Raw genomic sequence first — 21709 nt, forward strand, 5'->3', positions numbered from 1 at the left:
GACGAGTAGAAGAGTAGGACTCCTTAATACAATCTAAGAGAATTTGAAGGTGGAGGACACAATAAGGTATTATATTGATTAAATAAGTTGTTATAAGAATAGCATCTCCCTACAGGTATGAAGGAAGGGAAGTACATAGCATAAGAGAACGAGCTACTTCCAAAAAGTGACGGTTTTTTCGCTTGGTCACCCTATTTTTTTGAGTGTAGTCGCACAAGCTTTGGTAAACAATCCCCTTGGAGGCTAGAAACTCACTAAGATTATGGTTTTGGAATTTCCGACCATTATCACTCCGAAAAGTTGCAATTTTTGTATTGAATTGTGTTTCAATGGTGTGATAGAAGTTTTAGAAAACAAAGGAATCCTCAAATTTATCTGTGATAAGGAAGACCCAAGTAAGACGGGTATGATCATCAACGAAAGTTACAAACCACCGTTTCCCAATGAGGTAGTGACCTTGGATGAACCCCAAATGTCACTATGGATAAGGGTAAATAGTTGTGGGGTTTATATGATTGTGAGAGAAATGAAACCCGACGTTGTTTTGCTCGAATAACAGATATCACAAGATAGAGAGGAGACATCAATTTTAGAAAATAGATGGGGAAACAAATATTTCATACAAAGAAAGTTCGAGTGGCCCAACTAAAAATGCCCAACATACAATTATGTTCAAAAGTACTAAAATAAGAAGATGGTAAACTAGCCCTAGAGATACTACTACCGAAGGTATCTTCGTCAAGGATGTAAAATCCCCTTGCTATGTTGAGTAGTGTCAATCGTCCTCCCAGAGCTCAAGTCCTGTAAACAAACCGATTCAGGTAAGAAGGTACCTTTACTATGCAACTCACGAGTAACCTTGCTGATAGAGAACAAATTATAAGAAAGCTTCGACACATGCAAAACATTATAGAGAGAGAGTCCTTCAAAGGGAACTATTTGTCCTTTGCCAAAAATCGGGACTAAAAAGCTATCGACTATCCGGATTTTTTCATTACCAACATAAGGAGTATAAGAGACAAAGTGCTCCGAGGAACCTATCAAATAATCTGTAGACCCTGAGTTTAAAATCCAAGGATTCTTCTCAACACTAATAAGGTCAAGGGACTGAGGCATACTTGATTGAGCAATGGCTCCCAAAGTAAGAGGGTTGTTTTGCTTGCAGTAGGACTAGTCAACTTGAGAGGTGTTGGCAGGCTCACTTACATAGGCACACCCTGAGGTATGTTTCTCGTTGGAGGAATGTTTCTTACCTCCTGAGGGACGACCATGGAGTTTCCAGCACTGATCCTTGGTGTGCCACTGTTTCTTGCAGTGATCACATACAAGGCAGTTTCCATTATTCTTCTCATTATAATGGGCCGAGGATCTAGCACTAAAGGCAGCAGAGTCGGTGGAAAGGGTAGTCAATTACTCATGGCATTGGTACAGTCTTCTTCAAGACGGACTTCATAACAGAATTCCATTAAGAAGGGAAGTGATCTATGTCCAAGTATACGGCCACATAAAATGTCAAATTTGGGATTAAATCCTACAAGGAAATCATAAATAGGATCAGCTTCCTCAAGCTTAACATATTGTATACCGTCATTCAGCGTGTTCCATACTGTCTCCTTATACAAATTCATCTCTTGCCAGAGAAGGGAGAGCTTATTGAAATAGGAGGTCATGTCTAGGGTCCCTTGCTTGCAATCATGGACTTGTTTTCTCGGTGTATACAATCAAGAGGCATTATGAAGCTTCAAGTAAAGTTTTTGAGTTGTATCCCATAAATCTTTTGTAGTGGCTGGTATAGTAGAGGCTTGTCGATCTGTGGTTCCATGCTATTAATCAGCATAGACCAAACGAAGGAGTCCTCTCCTTTCCAAAATCATTCCAAGGTATCAACCGGTGGAGGACGGACAGTCTCTCCTATCAAAAAGCCAAATTGGTGGTAACCTTCGAAGAACATCTTGATCCATAGCTTTATGCTTGTTGTTTCCATTGTACTTTGAGTATTAGTCTCATATCAATATCTTAGTGAATAGGCTTGTTGTTTACATTGTACTTTGAAATTGAATAGTTTGGTGGTTTCTTGAAGGATAATGGTGATGTTCGACAATTTACAAACTACGATACTCCTCCACATAATGAAATGGCCAAAAAAGTTTGATATTTACTTGAAGTGGTCAAGTAGCATGTGCTATAGTGTTCAGTTTATGACCAAATTGGACAATATCTGACACTACTACTAATGTAGGATGCATTTAGAGAAGTGGGATGGGAATCAAAGGATATGCGCTGAATATAGTCTAAAACCATAATTACCGTACATAAGCAAAATAAAGTTTACTCTATACGTCACAAGTATGACTAAACTTCCCAAAGTGTACCAAATATAACTACTAAATTTAACATAGATAGTTCACATTTACACAGATTTAAAAGCTAAACAGAGGGATCAAGAAAAAGAAAAAAGCCAGTTCTTACCAAGGTTCTTACAAGAAATTTGATTTCCTTTTCTCTACAAGAACGCATGAGATTGACAATCAGATTTCTCTTACGTGCAGTACTTCCACTACCTGTTTGTACACTGATAAATACTAAATGGTAAAAGGTTAGTATTTTCTCATTAATGTTTCACTCTTATGACAGGGAAAGACAAGTATAGAAGTTCAAGGTTTATCTCAATGAAAGCGGTTGTTTCTCTAAAAAGAAATAAAGTTGACCACTAAGTGTAGAAAAAAGGGTTGAACTGAGTAATAAACGTGCTAGATCTCCAATATTGTTTAAATATAGTAGAAGAAATAAAAATAATAGTGAAGCCCCACGTGGGAGGGTAGGAGGTAGCAAGTGAAGATGGGGACCACTCTGGTGGGGCCCATTAGTTAGTTAGCAAAACAGAATAAAAGGAAGGAAAGAGAAGAGAGGAGGCATCGAATATTTTCTGGAAAAGAAGAGAGGCTGCATTCCTCCTAGCGCGAGAAAGGAAAGCAGAGGGTCCAGGTTCCTGGTTTGTTCTTAGTTTCCATTGTTACTATTTTGAGATAGATTGTTTGTGGATTGGCTGATTGTGGATTTACTTCAGTAATTAGTGGCTGTAATTTTGTTGTATGATCATTCATGATCATTTCTCTATGATTTCTTTAATATTTTCATATTTAATTGTAGAGGAATATCAATATATTAAGATACTTCTGTAGTATCTTTACAAATTGATATCAGAGCACTGAAACTTGGGAAGACGAACAAAAATGATGAAGAAGGCTGAAGAGAGGTTAGATCTGGTTGAGCAAGAACTTCAAAAGTTGCTGATAATCGAGGACTTGTCACTGCTAACGAAAAGTATTAAGGAGATGAATTCTCAAATCAACAAGCATTATCAACAACAGCAAGTGACTCTGAAATACATCGAAGGAATAATCTGAGATGATTCGTCGACGAGGAAGATGACTAAAGGTTCTTCCAGCCAAGTGAAGGGTTGTGATACAATGATAGCGGAATTATCTGACTAATCGAAGAGAAATAGGAAGAACGATGAAGATAAACCAGTGGATTGGAGTAAATTCAAGAAAGTGGAAATGCCAGTGTTTAATGGAACCAATCCCAATTCATGGCTACTCAAAGCAGGTCGATTTTTCAAGATACATGATCTGCCAGATTCGGAGAAACTAACAATGGCCGTGATTAGCTTTGATGGTCCGGCACTTGACTGGTCAATCACATACTGAACGGGAAGCTTTTAAGAATTGGGATGATCTGAAGCAAAAAATGCTTGTCCGATTCAGATCAATTCGAGATGAAACATTGGTTGGTAGATTCCTAACAATCAAGCAAGAAACAACCATGGAGGAGTACCGACACTGGTTTGTTAAGTTGTTGGCTCCGATAGCGTTCCTTCAAACTATTGTATTGGAGGAGACATTTATGAATGGGTTTATCCCATGGTTGAAGACTGAAGTTCCTCTGAATCCCGTTGAGCTGGCCCAGATGATGAAACTTGCATCGAAGATTAAGAATAGGGAACTGGTTAGAAGTGAATGTGGGTTGAGTAGCGCGTACGGAGGGAAACCACAATTCAATTTACCTAATGCGAAGAACACTACTACAGTGGCAACCAACAAAACACAACCAGTAGGAAACTAGTCGATGAGAACCATAACACTTAGAGGAGTGGCTGCAGAAGAAAATCGGCGTGAAGGACTACCAAAAAGACTTTTAGATGCTGAATTTCAATCATGAAGGGAAAAGAGGTTGTGTTTTAGATGTGATGAGAAGTACCACGCAGGGCATCCATGCAAGGTCAAAAAGCAGAAAGAACTTTGAATGCTGGAGAATGGAGAAGAATTGGAATTTTTTTTTTCTTTTTTTTGAATGGAGACAGCTTCTTTATTAATAAGAACTCAAAGTACAAGAGAGATATACAGAGAGAGCAATAAAGAAGTTGTAATCGAGGGAGTCCTAAGGGGATCAGGAGGCACACCCGAACATCTCAACTAAGTTGACACCCCCTTAGCGCCAAGCATCCCGAAAAAACATAAAGGTAAAAAACCGACAGAGAACAATAATAATAACGTCCAACCTACTACAAGGGTCCAAAAAATACAGGAAAAACAAGACAAAAGAAAACAGAAAAAGTTAAAAAATTAAACAAGGCTGATCCTTCAAAACTTCAAGGCTTCAGACTGTGAAATCTGTAATGCTTTTGATCTGATGCAGCAACAGTTAGTCTTGATTGAGAAAAGCATTCCAGTTGAGGTAAATATCTTGAATGGAATAATTAACGAACTCTTTTTTTTAAGGAACACCAAGCTACAGCATTAAGATCTACTGCATGCATAACTTCTGCCTTTTGTCTTGCTTTGTCATGGAAGATACGATGATTTTGTTCGAACCATAATTCTATGAGTAAAGCTTTAGACAAAGCTTCCCATATGATGCGAGATTTTTTGAGTAAATTTGAACCCAAAAAATATTATTGAAGAAAAATATTTTGATGCAAAGGCTGAAGTCAAAGCAATTGAGATAGAAAATGTGGAAAACCTAAATATTGAGTTGTCCATAAATTCAGTAGTTGGGTTGACTAACCCGAGAACTATGAAGGTGAAAGGAAAATCAAAGGTGAAGATGTAGTAGTACTAATTGATTTTTCGCGTCGCCTACAGTTTTATTGCAAAAAAGTTGGTTAAGTCCTTAAGCTTACCTACGAAGGAGACCTCAGATTATTGGGTAATTTTGGGTTTAGGAACTGCCATTAAAGGCAAGGGAGTTTGTGGAAAAATTGAAGTAATGGTGGGGGAGTGGAAGGTCACAGATAGTTTTCTGCCCTTGGAGCTGGGAGGGGTGGATGTCATCTTAGGGATGCAATGGCTGCATTCTTTAGGAGTAACTAAAGTAGAATCGAGAAACTTGGTGATGACTTTTCAGCATGAAGGAAAGAAGGTGGTAATTAAGGGGCACCCTAGTTTAACCAAAGCTAGAGTCAACTTGAAGAACATGATGGAGACATGGGAAGCAGATGATCAGGGCTTCTGGGTGGAATGTCGAGCTATGGAGGGTGGATTGATTCTGGAAGAATTATACGATGAGGAAGTGGTACCAACGGTTGAGAATACTATATCCTCCCCTGCAAAACAGATATGATGATGTGTTTGGTTGGTCTGAAGAACTACCACCACAAAGAGGCATTAAGCATCACATTTACCTAAAAAAGGAAACAGACCATGTACACTCCTTTACCTATCACATTTGCCAAACAGCTAAAGGTAACTCACAAAATACAGGTTTGTACACTCCTTTACCTATCCCTTCTACTGTTTTGGAGAATTTATCTATGGATTTTGTTTTAGGTTTACCAAGAACTCAAAGGGGTCATGATTCTGTTTTTGTAGTCGTAGATCGCTTTAGTAAAATGGCCTATTTCATTCATTGTAAAAAAACTTCTGATGCTTTGAATATAGCTAACTTGTTTTTTCGAGAAATTGTTAGACTACATGGAATTCCTAAAACTATAGTTTCGAATAGAGTCATCTAGAGCTAGCTAATGACTCCTACAAAACAACCGCTAACTCTCACAAACGCTTTAGGGAATATCAAGTGGGTGACCTAGTTATGGTGTACCTTCAAAAATCAAGATTCCCTACTGGTCATCATTCCAAAATCACAAACTAACGCATGGGTCCATTTCAAATATTGGAGAGACTCAGCCCTAACGCTTACCGAGTAGATCTCCCAACAAACTTAAGAATCAACCCATCATTCAATGTTGCTAGCCTGTCTCCTTACCATGCTCCAGACTCCTTCACTTTAGCTTCCTAATTCTCACTCAAGGACGAGTTTGTTCCTAGGGAGGGTTTTGATGTAGAACATCCTCCTTTCTTAATGTTTCTTTAAAGTTTTTTAATATTTCTTTAGCTAATTCTTGAGTATCTTGAATTACCATTCTTGTATCCATTCTTGTATCTTGAGATTAGTTATTCTTTAGTTAATTCTTGTATCTTGAGTTAGTTCTAAAATAACTAACTCAATTCTAAAGTTAGTTCTAAAATAACTAACTTCAATGTAAATTTTCAGCCTATAAAAGGCTTCCCCTCTCGTTAATAAAAAAACATCAGAAGTATTATTCAGTAAAATTTCCTAAAGTTTCTGCATTACTACATTAGGAGGCATCAAATATTTTTTGGAGAAGAAGAGAGGTTGCATTCCTCCTTGCGCCGGAAAGGAAAGCAGAGGGTCCAGGTTCCTGTGTTTGTTCTTATTTTCCATTGTTACTGTTTTGAGATAGATTGTTTGTGGATTTAATTTAGTAATTAGTGGCTGTAATTTTGCTGTTTGATCATTTGTTGTCATTTCTCTGTGATTCCTTTAATATTTTCATATTGTAATCTTTGAGCAATATCAATAATATTAAGATACTTCTGTAGTATCTTTACAGTATGTAAAGCTTATCACCATTGGTTGTACAGATACAACAAGGAGTGTTGTAAAATTATGGAAAGAGTTCTGAGTAATTCCCATTCACAAGGGTGGGCGATTTTGCTATTTCGGTCAGACCAAGGAAATTTTTTTGTTTTTTGAAATGGAGACAAACTTCTTTATTATTAATAAGAACTCAAAGTACAAGAGAATTATACAATGAGCGTAATAAAGAAGTCTAAACAAGCGAAAGAAAAACTAGGAGGATTAGAAGGTGCACCCGGACAACTCATTATCCCAAATAAGACTAGAAGTAAGGAACATAATACAATGAGAACGAAATCCAGCCTATTACAACAAAACTAAAAAAAAATCCACCCAAAAATAGAAAAAAATAGGGCAGAAACACAATGCAGAACAGTACAATGCCTAAGCCTTCTTAACACAACGAAACTACTACTGTGAGAAAGCAAAGGGAAGGCATAAAACTAAGCTCCATGGAAGTCCGACCTTGAAAGGGAGGGAGCGAAGGTATCCAGAAAGCAATCAAGGAACGTGACATCCGAAGCAGGCCTAGGAAACTGATTGAGATAGAAAAACTACCCAGTTGAGACAAAGGTCTTGAGTGGAGTAATTTACAAAATCTTTGTTTAGAGAGCATCAAGCTGTTGCAATACATTGCACTGAATTAAAAATTTATGAGCTTGGTCTTTTCTTATCATGAAAGATTCATTGATTACGTTCAAACCACAATTCCACTAAAAGAGCTTTTGATAGATTTAGCCAAATCAACCGAGGCTTCTTAGGTAGAGGCAGACCCTCCAATAACTGAAGCACCGAGGAGCTGAGGGAGGCATCAAAGATCCTTTTGGTTTTGTTTTGCCTTTGGACATTACTCCTTTGTTTTGGTTTTTAGCTTGTTTGGATATGATGAGAGTGTTATAAGGGTGTCAACCTAGTTGAGATGCCCAGGTGCACTTCCTAATCCTTGGTTACATGCTCATCGTATAATTCTCTCGTACTATGAGCTTTTGTCTCATTAATATTATATTAATAAAGAGGTCGTCTCCGTTTCAAAAAAAAGACCCAAGCAATATCAAAGATGGAGAAGAGACTGTTTCAACAAAAAGAGGAATAGGGGCAAAGCAGAAAGAGATGAAGCAATGACTCATTAGCGTTCATACAGACAGGGCAAACCGAAGGCTGGAGGAACCTGCTTGGAGACTTCTTTTGTAGAATTTCGGCACAATTTAAGGACCCGTAAAGCATGATGCACATAAGAATATTCACTCTCCGAGGGCAGCTTGATTTCCAAAGGGCTTTAAAGAGTCTTTTATCCATTGGGGAGGCAGAAATCAGGTGGGCTGAGAGAGATTTTACTGAGAATCTGCCTTGTTGTCCAATTGACCAAACCTTAGAGTCATCGGCATCAAACAGTTTTTCTAGCGCAAGGAGAGCTAATAAGGAACTGAAGGCTGCTATTTCCTCTTCTTTCGAGCTTCTTCTAAAGAAGAGGGACCAAGAGAGGGTAGTAAAATCCCAATGATCAGCAACTGAGCCATGTGGTAATAAAGCAATTCTAAAAAGCGAAGGAAAAAGTCCCTTTAAGAGTAGAGGGAATAACCTAGAAATCTGTCTAAAAACCAATTCTACTGCCATTGCCAAGTTTAAAGATAGCTAAATGCTCCACTAACCAACACATTCTAGAGATATTGACCCAAGGACTCCTTAGGCTATTTCCAGACTTTCCTAAAGTGAACCAATCAAATTTATCTTTTCCATGGATACGACAATTAATTCTCCTCCAGAAAGCTGAATCTTCCTTTGAATATCTCCGACGCCACTTAGCAAGCAAAGCTGAATAGTGAATTTTAATTCCCCTAGACCAAAACCCCCATGTTTTAAAGGAAGGGAGACCAAGCTCCATTTTACTAGATAGATTGATCTTGCCACCAGCAAATCCTTCCCAAAAACAGTTCCTTATGATTTTTTCCAAAGAAGTTGCCACATGACCTAGAATAGAGAACAAAGACAAATAGTATATAGGAAGGCTGACCAAGACGGCATTGCATAAGGTTTGTCTTCCTCCTCTAGAGATATTAAAGCGCTTCCATCTGTCTAATTTCTTGTAAATTCTATCAATGAATGGCTGCCAAAACTCCCTTCGCCTAGAGTAGCCTCCTAGGGGGAGACCTAAGTAGAGAATGGGTAATTTTTCTGCCTTGCAACCAAGACGGGCTGCTGTTTGAAACTGTAAATCAGAAAGGAGACAAAGGGAGGAGCACATTCTTATGGAATTAGAAAAGTTGAAAGGTTAGGGCGAGGAAGAGACAGATTTGCAATTGACCTCCACGGAAGATTGTCAATTAGAGTTTTTGTGGGAATTACCAAAATTGTCACCTTTGAGGTATTTTTGCTGGTTCTTGATTTCAAGAATTCCCTTTGAGATATTCCTTAATTGTAGCCAACTCTTGTTAACCTTGGTGGTTGTACCCTACAAAGCCTCCTTGGCTCACTAATGAATCATTGAGATTTATGGTTATATGGTATATGTTACATGGTATGATGTTGATGCAAGAAGAATATGGGTTAATTGTGTGGGTAAATTATAGGTTATCCAGGTATTCTTGCTGGTTCTTGATTTCAAGAGAGAGACTTGACAGCTTCTAATAAAAACCAAGAAAATAACTAACAAGTTCTGCCAAGAAATCAAGAATCAGCAAGAATGCCTCAAAGGGAATTAACCTATAATTTACCCACCCACTTAACCCCTATTCATCTTACATCAACATTATACCATATACTATATACCATAAAATTTCAGAAGTATAAGAATATTTCAATGATTCATTAGTGAGCCAAGGACGCTTTATAGGGTACAACCACAAAGGTTAACAAGAGTTACCTGCAATTAAGGAATAATATAACAAACTTAAAAGAAACAACCCCCAAAAATACAAGCTAATATCCTAACAACTAATATACATAATTCCATTGAAAATTTTCATATTAATATATTATTAGTATAAAGTAATACTAAATTCTAACTGTGATCAACCATCATTGACAAAAATTTGAGGCTCATCTCCTTTTCAAAAAAAAAAAAAAAATATCATTGGAAAGAAGTTCAAGATCAAACTCACTTACCTAACTTTCCGAAGGGTAGATAATACATCTTTAATGAGGAGGGGTGAAGGAGGTGCCAATAATCTCTGTGCTTGGCGACATGCAAGAGCAACATCTCCTTTAAACATAAAAGAAACCCAAGCAAGTTATTGAAATTACCTTGACCTTGTGGCTGATATCTGACCAAGAGTGATAAGAACATAGCAAATGTAAGTTGTATGTACCTAAATCACCTAATTCGTTATACATTTCAGTTATCTTGGAACGACCAACCCCACATGCCTCTTCAAGTGCTGCTGTGACCAAACTCCCACCAATATTTAGTTCCTGCAATGTTTTTTCACGTGCAAAGAATTTCATCAAATACAAGCCTAAAAGTAAATGAAATTACAACAATATATGGTTGAGAGCAATGTAAGAAGGGGAATAATTATTATAAAAGAAAAGGACCAAAAAATTAACTTCAAACCCACGGTGTACATGGAGGCAAAAATAATGGTATGACATATCCTAATTCCTAACTACGAACAATTTTCAATCTAGCAAAAGTCAATCACTTTTCTCGAGCCACACTTCCCAAATGATAATTCGGACAACATTCCTCCAGAAAATGATACCCATGCCCATTATTGAGAATTGTTCAAAACAATCTTAAAATGATTCCAAGTGTAACAACGAAAGGGAAGGTCATTTGGATATCCGTCCACCATAAAGAGGTGTCTCCCATGTTGACACCGGGGAAGATATAATCCACATACTCTGAAGCACTTATGCACAAAACAGACCATCCTGCAAGGAGACATTTATAACTGAATTAGACTGCTCGATCTATAACTATTCTTGGAATAGCACTATAAAGAACCCAAAGAAAGACCCTCACCTTCATTAGACAATAATCCTTCCACGCTCTGTAAATCACATGAACCCTAGCCCAATCACCTAATGACCTAGATAATAATTTGGACCTTCCCATGGCAAAAAGGACAGAGATTCAAAAGTGCATAAATAAGATTCGAGATCCCATTCAGCATTATCCAAATTGTGATATTAACTCTTCTTGGACTTTTGGTCTTCCAAATAGCCAAATATAATTGCTTTGCAATGGAGGAAGCTAAGGATAAATGTTTAACCAACGATTTAACCGAGAATTTTCCGTAAGACTCTAACTTCCAAACTCTTTTATTTTTTCTTTTTTCTAAAACGGAAATGGATATCTTTATTAATAGTCAAAAAGAGAGACGAGCTCAAAGTACAAGAGGGCTATACAAGAGCTATCAAAAATACTAGGGATCAGCAGTTGCACCTAGACATCTCAACTAGGTTGACACCCCCTCAGCAACCTCATCATTTCCAAAAGAACAAAAGTAAAAGAAATAAAAGAAAACAGAACTCAATACTAAGCCATGATAATAAATCTTTACTAGGTCAAGACTAGTAAGAGGTTTAGTACAATGAAAGGTAACCAAGAGAAGGAAAAGAGAGTAAAAACAAAATAGTAACAACAAAGATCAGGATGGAAAGATAAAAGCTCTCCAATTAAAGTTGATGTCTTGAATGCCATAGCTTCTGAAAAGATATAAGAGGGTGCACCAGGAGGAGGCTTTTCTTTTATATCCGCAAGTGTCCCGGCCAGTTTACGTGCACCTCGACTAATCTCACCGTACAACCTACCTGACCCCACAATATTTGGGTGTCAAGGAAACTCGTAGTAAATTAATTCCTAGGTAGGTAACCACCATGGATTGAACCCATGACCTCTTAGTTAGTTACTGAGATTATGTCTCCTTTTACCACTAGGCCAAACCATGGTAACGGAGGAGGCATTTATGTGTGCTATGTCAAAATGATCAAAGCAGCCCATTGATTTATCATTAAAAACTCTTTGGTTCCTTTCAAATCAAATTTCTGCCAAGATAGCATTCACCGCATTCTCCCAAAGTAGTGTAGCTTCTTTATTAAAACCGATACCTCTTAACCAAGTCCTCACATTTTCTCAAAATCTGCTCCAAGGACCCAAGATAGATTGAACTCTTTTTTTTAAACAAAGACAAGCTTCTTTATTAATATAAACTCAAATACAAGAGACTTATACAATGAGAATAAAAGAGAAGCCTAAAAAGAGGGGATTAAGAAGCGCATCTAGACATCTCAACTAGGTTGACACCCTTTAACGCCATCATCATATCCCATAAAAACCCTTTAACGCCATCATCATATCCCATAAAAACATAAAAAAGAGCATATAAGTACCCAATAAACCAGAAAGCAAACAGCCAAAAAGGAAAGCAAATACAAAACAGAAAGTAAAGAAAGAACACAGAGGAAAGTAACACAGTTTCAAAAAAGAAACCCAAATAATAAACTCCTATAGCTAACAAAACTAAAAAGGAGGTCTTATATTAGAAGAAAACAGCAAAAATGCAAGTCTTGAGCTTCTGAGAAGTGCAGGAAGATCAGCCCCCATTAAATTGGTTGATAGATGAAAGCCGCCCAATTTAAACATAAATCTTGGTTGGAATACTCCTTAAATTCCTTATTTAAAGAACACCAAGCTGCAGCATTTCTCTTTGCAGTGTCCACAGTATCAACCCAGCCCCTGCCTTGTCCTAAACCCTTGCCTTGTCGTGAAATATGCGTTGATTGCATTCAAACCAGATTTCTGCAAGCAATGCTTTTGACATGTTCACCCATATTAATCTTGGTCTCTTTGGCAGTACCAAGCCCCTCAGCAGCTGAAAGACATTTGAGCTTAGAGATCCGTCGAAAGCCCAACCCACATCAAAATGAGAAAGATACTCCCCCACCAACTGGTTGAATAGGGGCATAAAATAAAGAGATGCAACAGGTTGTTACTGTCGTTCATACATAGTGGGCACACCGAGGATAGCAGGCACTAGTTGGGGATTTTCCTTTGCATAATCAAGGAACAATTAAGGTGACCGAAAGCCATAATCCAAATTAATATATTAACCCTCCTTGGAATGCTAGATTTCCAGAGAGTTTTATAAGTGCCTTTGTCCAACGGCGATGATGAGAAAAGGTGAATTGAAAGGGACTTGACTGAGGATCTGCCTGATGGATCAATTGACCAGAATCACAGAATCTGTTGTCATCTGACTCTAACACCCTTTTAAAAGAGAGAAGGAATAAGGTAAGTTTTCTCTCCCCTCTCTCCTCTCTCCTCTCTCCTCTCTCCTTTTTCTTTCTAGCTGCCGGTGAATCCTCCAGGACTCCTTCCCTTTGACGGTATTGTAAGATTCATTATGGAAGAAGTCAGTTGCAAAGTCATCCCGTCTCAATATTACATTTGGAAAGAGGGAGGTCGAGTTCACATTAAAGATGTGGAAGCTTGCAAAATCATATCAGTATCTGAAAATCAACTCGAATGGATTTTGAAAGCAAAATCTGAATTATTAAGAGAGCCAGAGGATAAGTCCTTCCAAAAGCTTGGTGATTTAGATAGAGGAAGACTAAAGGTTTCAAAGTTCAATGCGAAGATCGATTGGGTTTTAAGTTGCGATTATTGGCCTAAATCAAGAGGTCAGTCAAATTCAAGTGTGTGCTCTAGGGAAAAACAACAGGGATGGAGGTCTTTTCTCAACACCCTGGAAAAATTCTGTTCTAAGGAGGGCTATGCCAAATGGTTTTCGTGTAACCAATCCAAGAATTCATTCTCATCTTCAGCAAGCAACCCGAGTTATGCAGAGAAGGTCAAATCTAAAGGGTACAACGTTTCTGTCGCAAAGAAAAGTACAGAGGAAGTTAGAGATGTTGCAGGGTAGGTGGATACAAAATGCAAGGCTGGTCCTTCTCTTTTTTTCCCAACTCCAAAGACAGAAAATCAAAGTCAAAGGGTGATTAAGAACACAGGAGTTGCTCATACTAATTTCGATCAGCTATGGATTGTTACTAAACCCTTTGCTTTCGACGACTGAAGAGAGAATCAGAAAACGTTGGAATCTTATTTTCAAGTGCAGATTGTTATAAATTCCCTATTTTATGAGAATGCTCTCATAAGTCTTGATCAAGGCTCGATAAAGAACTTCAACAATGGGAAAGGAATTTGGCAGGCGATGGGTTACTTTTATCTCAACTTTGAAAATGGGAGAAGCTCAAGCACAATCGGCCACTTGTCATGAAAGGATTTGGAGGATGGTTAGAAATTAAGAATCTTCCCTTGGATTATTGGTGATGTAGAACTTCCGAAGTTATCGGTGATCATTTTGGGGGTCTCGAGAATATAGCCACAAAAAACCTAAATCTTACAAATTGTAGTGAAGCAAGGATTAAGTCAAGAAAAATTTATGTGAATATATGCCCTCAACTATTGAAATTACAGATTTTAAGAGAGGAAATATTTTCTTGAATTTTGGTGATATTGAAACGATGAATCCTCCCGGTACAATTAGAAGTATTAAACCACCAATTCACCCAAAAGCTTAAGCTGGTGGTTGAAGGCAGATTTAATTATATATCACTAACATTTCCCCTCACTTGTGGGCTTGAAATATTTGAAAGGCCCAACCAGTGGAAATCAATTTTAATCGGAGAGGAAACGACAATGCAGGAGCTTGAATACGGGACCTTCCTGGACCACCTGCTCTGATCCATATTAAACCACAAATTCAGCTAAAAGCTTAAGTTAGTAGTTGAAGACAAATTTAATTATATATCACTAACAAGAAGTATCCTAATGGTTAAAGATTTTAAAACTTCCATGATCTTTCGAGAATCAGGAAACTTTTACATGATGAAAGAGCTACACCTTTCCTCTTTTCTCCCTGTTTCGAAAATCCCCCAAATTCACTTCCGCAGCTTTACCCATAGCAAGAAATTCGTTTGAAGCTCTGAATCATTTCCATGAACACTCACTAACGCCAAAGAAGAGGACAGAGGTGATCAGGTCAGTCGATTTCACATTAAATCAAAATTCTTTTGGTGGGGATACAAAATGACACAATAATGAAGAGGTTCTAAATTGGAGCATCTTTTAAAATTTTCTGACGTCCTTTTCTTAAAGATGTTAATGGCTGCCCGAGAAAGAAACTCTGACGAGTGCTCTTCCCCTGTTTCAAGAAAAACGATAGAAATCCGGTGAGTCTCGATGATGTCTAAGAATGGAACTTACCCTTCTTTTCAAAGGGACAAGAATGAACTCTTTTCATACTCGAAATGGACCACGAAGGGAGGAAAAAGTCGTACTGAGGATCGAAATCTTCACCCTCTATTCCTTCATCTTTCTTTACTTGGTTTAATCTAACAATGTCTAATGGATTCGAAAAATCATGAAAGAATAATTCTCCTTGTACCTTGCTAGGTGGATTAATTAACTTATGTCACCAACATGTAACAACAAATTTCCCCTTTTTCATCCATTATTTCGATAAATGTCGAAATATATCCACAGGGATTCTCTTTTACTTGTATTTTAGCCTATGTTATATTAATGAGATTGAGAGCTTATATTTTCTAAGCCTCCCAATTGAGCTCTGATAACTTCATATGTTTGTCTTCACCAATAATCTAGTGGTAGATTTTTAATTGATATCCACACTCCATGTCCCTTCATAATGAAATGGTCTACTATGAACACATTGGTTCCATTTCTCAAACTTTAAACGAAAGGCGTCAAACTCTTGCCATTTACCAAGGTTTTCAATGATCTCGCTCAAAGGTTTATATCTTATCTCAACTAGAGCATTATCTGCAAAGAGGGGGTTAATGATAACATTTGGGTCAAAGTATAATTTTAAGGTTTCGGTGATTTTTACCCAACTGTCAAACTCAAAAGACTTTGTTACAACCCATAGATTATCTTTTTTTCTTCTTTTGAACAGCAAACAACCTTCTTCATTAATATAATGAAATGAGACTAATGCTCAAAATACAAGAGAATTATACAAAGAGCTAGAATCTCTAAGGGCCAAAGAAACCGCAACCTACATACGCGAAAAAACGAGGACCAAGAGGTTAACAAACTCCAAACAAGGCAGAAAACAACCAAAACAACAGCTGAAAATTTTTTATACTACCCATAGATTATCAAAATGAACTTTGCATACATCCGGGTTCTTAATAACCCAGTATTTTCTTGTGCTCTGTTTTACTGATGCCGAGACAGAGTGCTGGTTAGTCCCCTTGTTCTTCACCATGTCTACATAACTGCCCTTCATAGGAATACAAGACTTCTTCTCAGTGATGCTGAAAGTACATGAAGATCGAGTTCAGGATGAATGCCAAATGTTATACTCATAACTTGCTTTGAATCCGCCAAGCAATTTAACAAAAGTTCTCCCCACCGCAGTTTGTCTTCACCAATTGGAATATGCAAAGGAAAGGCCACATTACTTCAAATGGTTGTCGGTATGGAGCATTGTAGTTGGTATCAAACATGGTTGTTGCTCATTAACCAACACCAGTCCTCCATTTTGTCTCTGTAGATCGAGGAGAAAGGTGATTAAGAAAGATGAAACCGGCTGCATTCTTAAAAGATTTGGCCTTGCCATACCTATGAAAAAAAGAAAACAAGGTGACTTGAACTGTAAAGTTAGAGGAATTATTCTAGTAGAAGAAAACGTTCCCTTTTTAAAAATACTTTTTTTTTTAAGCTATCCCATCTATGGTTACAAACGGGGATTCTGGGTCCAGAATCTCATGTCCTACACGACCTTGACTGAAAAGGCTTCTAATTTGATCTTCCGTCTCTACAATGCCATACATTGCACCTCAGCACCCAACCACACTTCTGAACTTGGAAACTTCCACCCTGCCAATTTCTAATTTTTCTTTCTTGAACCAAATCTGAGATGGCTTCAATGAACCCAAATAAGCTGTGATTTGGATATAGGTAGGATTAAACTTGCCCCAGTATCTTCTACATGAAAAACTCCATCTTCATGCCAAAATGCAAAAATACAAGCTGTCAATCCTGCAACTTTTTACTTCCATCTGTCTCTGTTTCTAATGCAGAAAAGTCCAAAGTGAAGTCTGATCGGAGAAAAATTGCAGTCGTCGTGGAGGTACCGGAAAGAGAGGATGAGCCGAGAAGGGAGGTGGAGGAAGGAGGAGAGATGAGAGAGGGGGGAGGAGAGAGAAGAGAGGAAAGAGGAGAGAAAATTTACCTTCTTAAAAAGCAACATTCCACGGGACCACGAACTCAACTAGATACTCAAATTCCCAATAATATTCATCCATATATAAGAAACAGGGCATGCTAGGGAATCTCATATTATGAACAAAACGAAGGCACAGATTAATTATGAAGCAACATCTAGATATAGCATAACTCCAAAAATGCTGTAAACATGTCAATAAAACATCCTTAAGGCATTTGTTTCCAAAAGACAACTACTATTCCGTTGCACAATTAATCCAATTCTGAGACTGGGGAGAAAAAAATTTATGATAAAGAAAAATTAAATTAGTTTCAAAGACATGAGAGAGAGATACGAACTTTCTCTTTCTGATAAAATATACCTTTGTATTAATCAAAAAAAGAACGGTCTAGGAAAGAGTGGCGAGAAGCCCCTCCCTGAAAGAACTCATATCACTTTTAGAATTTGAGAAAAATAGAAAATACATTAACGATACTTCTCCTTTTCCCTCCTTTTTTCCCTTATACATGTTACCTTCAAATTAGTTTCCAATGTGAAAAAATTGTTATTATAAATAACAAAGAGAGATTACCTAGTCCCATCCCTCTTCTTTGCTCTAATCTTATTTCTTATCCTTGTGAAAACATTAAAAGTTTGTTTTTTATATAATAAATCGAACTTTCAGCAAGAAGAAACAAAAAGAACACAAAAGAATCCACTAAAAACGGGGCGTGCCAAAGGAATCCAAACTAAAGAAGAAGGGCTTCAATCTAGTAAAATACAACCCATCATATATTCATAAAAAAACCTTCACCACAAACGTCCAAAGATAAACAACAAACCTAACAAGAGACCAAACACCATTAGGATCCCTGTACATCTCTCTTTAAAAGATTTTTAAGACAAAACCCCTCACATCAGCATTTCCTCTTTCAACAACAAAAAAAAAAGAAAGAAAGAAAAAGATAGAAAGAAGAAGAGAAAGATGAAGAAAAAGAAACAAGAAAAAAGAACTTCCATCAAGAACACTCTCAAGAAAATCCTAGTTTATTGCTTCAAAAAATTAAAAATAAAATAATATAAAATAATCTTAGTCCATATCATCAAGGAATATTTTCCTCTGCAAACTTCACGTCTTAATCCCCATAACTCTTTTATCCTTTCTTTAAGCACTCACAATCTCCTATAAATGAAATTATTTAAAATGAATGGGGAGAAAAACAATTTATGATAAAAGGTAACAACTTCCGTGCATAACTTTTCATCAGGTAAAAAGAACACTCATCCAAAAACACAAGGTAAATTTTATACTATTGAAACATAATGTACAGAGAATAAAGTTAAGTAACAAAACCATGTTTTCATGGTCAGCAGCAATTTTGTTAGTGCATAAATACACTGCAGGCAGCACATCCTCAGAAGACAAAACCAATAAACTGCAAAAGTTAAAATGAAAAGTGAAAAAAAAAAAAAAAAAAAAAAAGACAATGTATCACATTAGACATTGTGTAAAACCTAACCAATAAGCAACATAGCAAAGGACATTTAAAATACAAAATAAAATAAAAGGACAAAATCAATAGAATTCAAACCTTCTAAACATATTGCAAAGCATAGATGTAGCTTTTATCTTCCCTTTTTCCTCTTCAAGCAGATCAAAAGTACGTACAAGATGTATATATGGGGCAGGCTGTCCATACCGCCAACAGGCTAAATTTATACCATGCAAGATTTCCATGCACAGTGTATCAAAAAATCAATATGCAATCATATCTAAGGAAAATGTGATGGCTTGATAAAACCGTAAATGAACTAATACAAACCATTCTTGACTGGGTCATAATCTTCAGGTGGTAGGGATACAAAAGTTTCATTTATCTTCTTAGACAAATCAGTCTCAAGCCCAATATTTTCTAGCATGTTTTTCTTCTGAGTAGATAAGCATTCATCCGAATTCCTTTCAGTTTGGATTGGGTTCCCGCTGAAGATGTGACCCTTTTCATTTTGACCAAGCCTCTCCTGAGGATTAGTATAATACAAATCAAGTGCCATATTCATGTCTCCGTTTGTCTTTACCAATAATGATTCAACAAGTGTTTTTAATGATTCGTCACCATTTATTATTTGAATAAACTCGTCGATCTTGTTTACATATTCGGTAATATCATTTGGAGAACTTTGATCTTGACAATTTTCTTCTATAGATTCCATTTTAGAACAATCAGACAAACGTGGAGCTTTCCTGAAGAATTTTGTGATTGTAGATTGCTTAGACCCACCAGAATGCAGACTTAAATTTTTTCTTGACTTATTTTTGGGCTTATCTTGAAAGTTTCTCTTCCTTTTTCCAGGAGAAGTTTTAGTCTTGGCCGTCCCCCTTGGACTGGACGACTTTGAAGCATGGCCTGAAGAAGTGTCAACTTTTCCCAAAATGACCACCTTTTTATTATCTGTTGCAGGAAAAGTAAACGGGCTATCTGATATTTTGCTTGGGTACTTGGGACAGATATCCGTTAGAGTTGAAACATGTTCATAAAATTCAGTTTCTCGTTCATAAAAATTAGAAACTGCATCAACGACATTTCTCCCAGAGCTGCTAATCAGATCTAATATTTGATCCTGAGTGACCCATGCAGGCAAGCACTCACGAAGTTCCTGGATAATCTTCTGTTGTTCCCCATCATTTGACTCAAATAGATTGGTACAACCAACTTCTTGCAGAGAAGACAAACCCATACCACTATTGGATGCATCGGTTTTGACACTTATATTCATACACGATGAAATTTCCTTTTCTTCGAACTCCTGGAACTCAGTTTCAGCCTTTGTGGAATTTTCATCAACATCATCACTCATTTCACCAGATCCACGATGAAACCCTTTTAAGAATTCTTTTCTGTTGGCCATTTCATCAACTAAACCAGCAAAGTGTTTCTTAATTTTATCAGCATGCTTGCTATCAAGTTTATCAACATCCAAACCCACAGTGGGAACAACTCTTTTAGGTCTCAAAAACTTCACATATTCCCTAAGTTCATTGTAGTTTGAGTGTTCACTATATGGCACCAGATGTATCTCTAGTGAATCCTTGGACCTTACTGAGAACTTGTTGTGTTTCAACTCATAAGTCCACCCTGTTGGAACAAAACCAACAACCTTCGAATACCCCTTTTCCACCATTATATCCTTTATTCTAACAAAATTAGGCCTAAAAAAAGGCCAAGTTTCACCCAACACATTCCATCCAACAACATGAACATCACTTTCACTTTCATGCTCGGTAAACACCCCGCTCTCTCCATATCCCAAAACACGTAAGACTGTCATTTTCCTAGCATCGACCATTATCTTACGATTACATCGACTTGCAATTTGAAGCAAAATTTTTTCCTTTCCAATCACATAAGTTGCGACAAGAAAAAGAACGTTCCCCATAGAACCCTTACTTGCACCTCCAGTTTGTTGTATGATGTTAACTATATATTCAATAGACTCCTCCTGGGAAGGAAAACTAAACTTCGGATTACAGTACGTAGTATCCAAGAAAACCGCATCCGAGCCAATAAACCTTTCCAAAACAGGGTCGACTCTCATAGAATCAAAAAACCGAAAATCACCAGTATGAACATATCTCTCAAACTTTCCATCCCCACAAGGAATCTTAAACAAGAACTGGACTGCACCCGGACAATGATTGGCATCAACAAGTATTACCTCACAGCCATCTATTGTTGTAGGCTCTCGAAGCGGCAATGGGTGGACGAATGGCAGAGGGACTTTGAGAACTTCGAGCAAAAGGCGAGCAGTAAGGTGGGAGCAGAAGATAATACCCTTGCACCAAGTAGGTGAGAGACCACCATAGTGATCGGAGTGAAAATGAGAGAGGAAATATGAAAGAGAGTAATCGCCGGCGTGGCCAAATGCGTCCACGACGAAACGGGAATTTGGGATGAGTTTAGATTGGGGGAAATCGGAGGGAAAAGGAGGGGGTCGAAATGGAAGCTTCAGCGGAGGAAGAGATAAATTCAGCTGCCGCGAAAACGATTCGATAGCAGTGACGAAGCAGAGGGAAGAGTCGATTGCTAGGGGTTTAGGTGTGGAAGATTCGGAAGCCATTAACGGAAGGCATTAGCTCAGTGCGCGAAAATAAGGAAAGAACCGTTGTGGTTTCGACTTTTATGGATTTCCGCTGCGATGGCCCCACCTGGGGCACAAATTAGAAATCAAACGAAATTGGTTTTCCAGCGATTATTGATTTAACTCATTAACGTGTTCGATGGATTGGCGAGCAAATGTAAACATTACTTTTTACTCCTACCTTTCGCACCTTCCTCTCTCTTCTCAAATTTTCTTCTCTACAACTTTTCTCTTCCTCTGTGGTTAGATTCTTTCTTCCGTTCCTTGGTCTCACTCTCTCATCTTGATTTCTCCTCTTTGGTCTCCCTCACTCCTCTTGATTTCTTTTTCATGAATAATCTTTTCTTGTACAATCTTAATTATTACTAACTTCTTGAAATATATGATGAGCATGATCAACTTTTACTATTATCCTAACCATTTGTATGATAGGGCTAATAGCAAATTCAATATTATAG

The 21709-nt window shown here is 37.5% G+C and overlaps 1 protein-coding gene and 1 long non-coding RNA gene across 12 annotated transcripts in view; both read right to left on the bottom strand.

Moving 5' to 3' along the window:
• Positions 1 to 21429, bottom strand: part of LOC103487505 (DNA ligase 6) — a 50748-nt gene extending 29319 nt beyond the window's left edge. For 4 of the 11 annotated variants that reach the window (XR_007822400.1, XM_008445841.3, XM_008445843.3 and 1 more), the window contains exons 1-6: positions 18938 to 21428; positions 18707 to 18824; positions 18469 to 18550; positions 10245 to 10347; positions 10042 to 10138; positions 2470 to 2572 (exon numbers count right to left, since the gene is read on the bottom strand). Coding sequence is in view for 6 of the 11 variants with exons in the window: in XM_008445841.3 (XP_008444063.2) it covers positions 2470 to 2572; positions 10042 to 10138; positions 10245 to 10347; positions 18469 to 18550; positions 18707 to 18824; positions 18938 to 21230 (2796 nt within the window). In the remaining 5 variants the exon portion in view is untranslated. Of the gene's footprint in view, positions 1 to 2469; positions 2573 to 10041; positions 10139 to 10244; positions 10348 to 18468; positions 18551 to 18706; positions 18825 to 18937 lie in introns of all 11 variants that reach the window. The other 7 variants (XR_007822403.1, XR_537261.3, XM_008445846.3 and 4 more) reach the window with 4 other exon arrangements.
• LOC127150235 (uncharacterized) lies at positions 15938 to 18462 on the bottom strand. The gene is made up of 2 exons (XR_007822404.1): positions 16689 to 18462; positions 15938 to 16528 (listed from the first exon to the last, which is right to left on the bottom strand). It is a non-coding gene; the product is annotated as an uncharacterized LOC127150235 (long non-coding RNA).
• Positions 21430 to 21709: the final 280 nt, after the last annotated feature.

This window comes from Cucumis melo, chromosome 7 (assembly GCF_025177605.1).
Source record: "Cucumis melo cultivar AY chromosome 7, USDA_Cmelo_AY_1.0, whole genome shotgun sequence".
In the NCBI taxonomy this organism is placed as follows: domain Eukaryota; kingdom Viridiplantae; phylum Streptophyta; class Magnoliopsida; order Cucurbitales; family Cucurbitaceae; genus Cucumis; species Cucumis melo.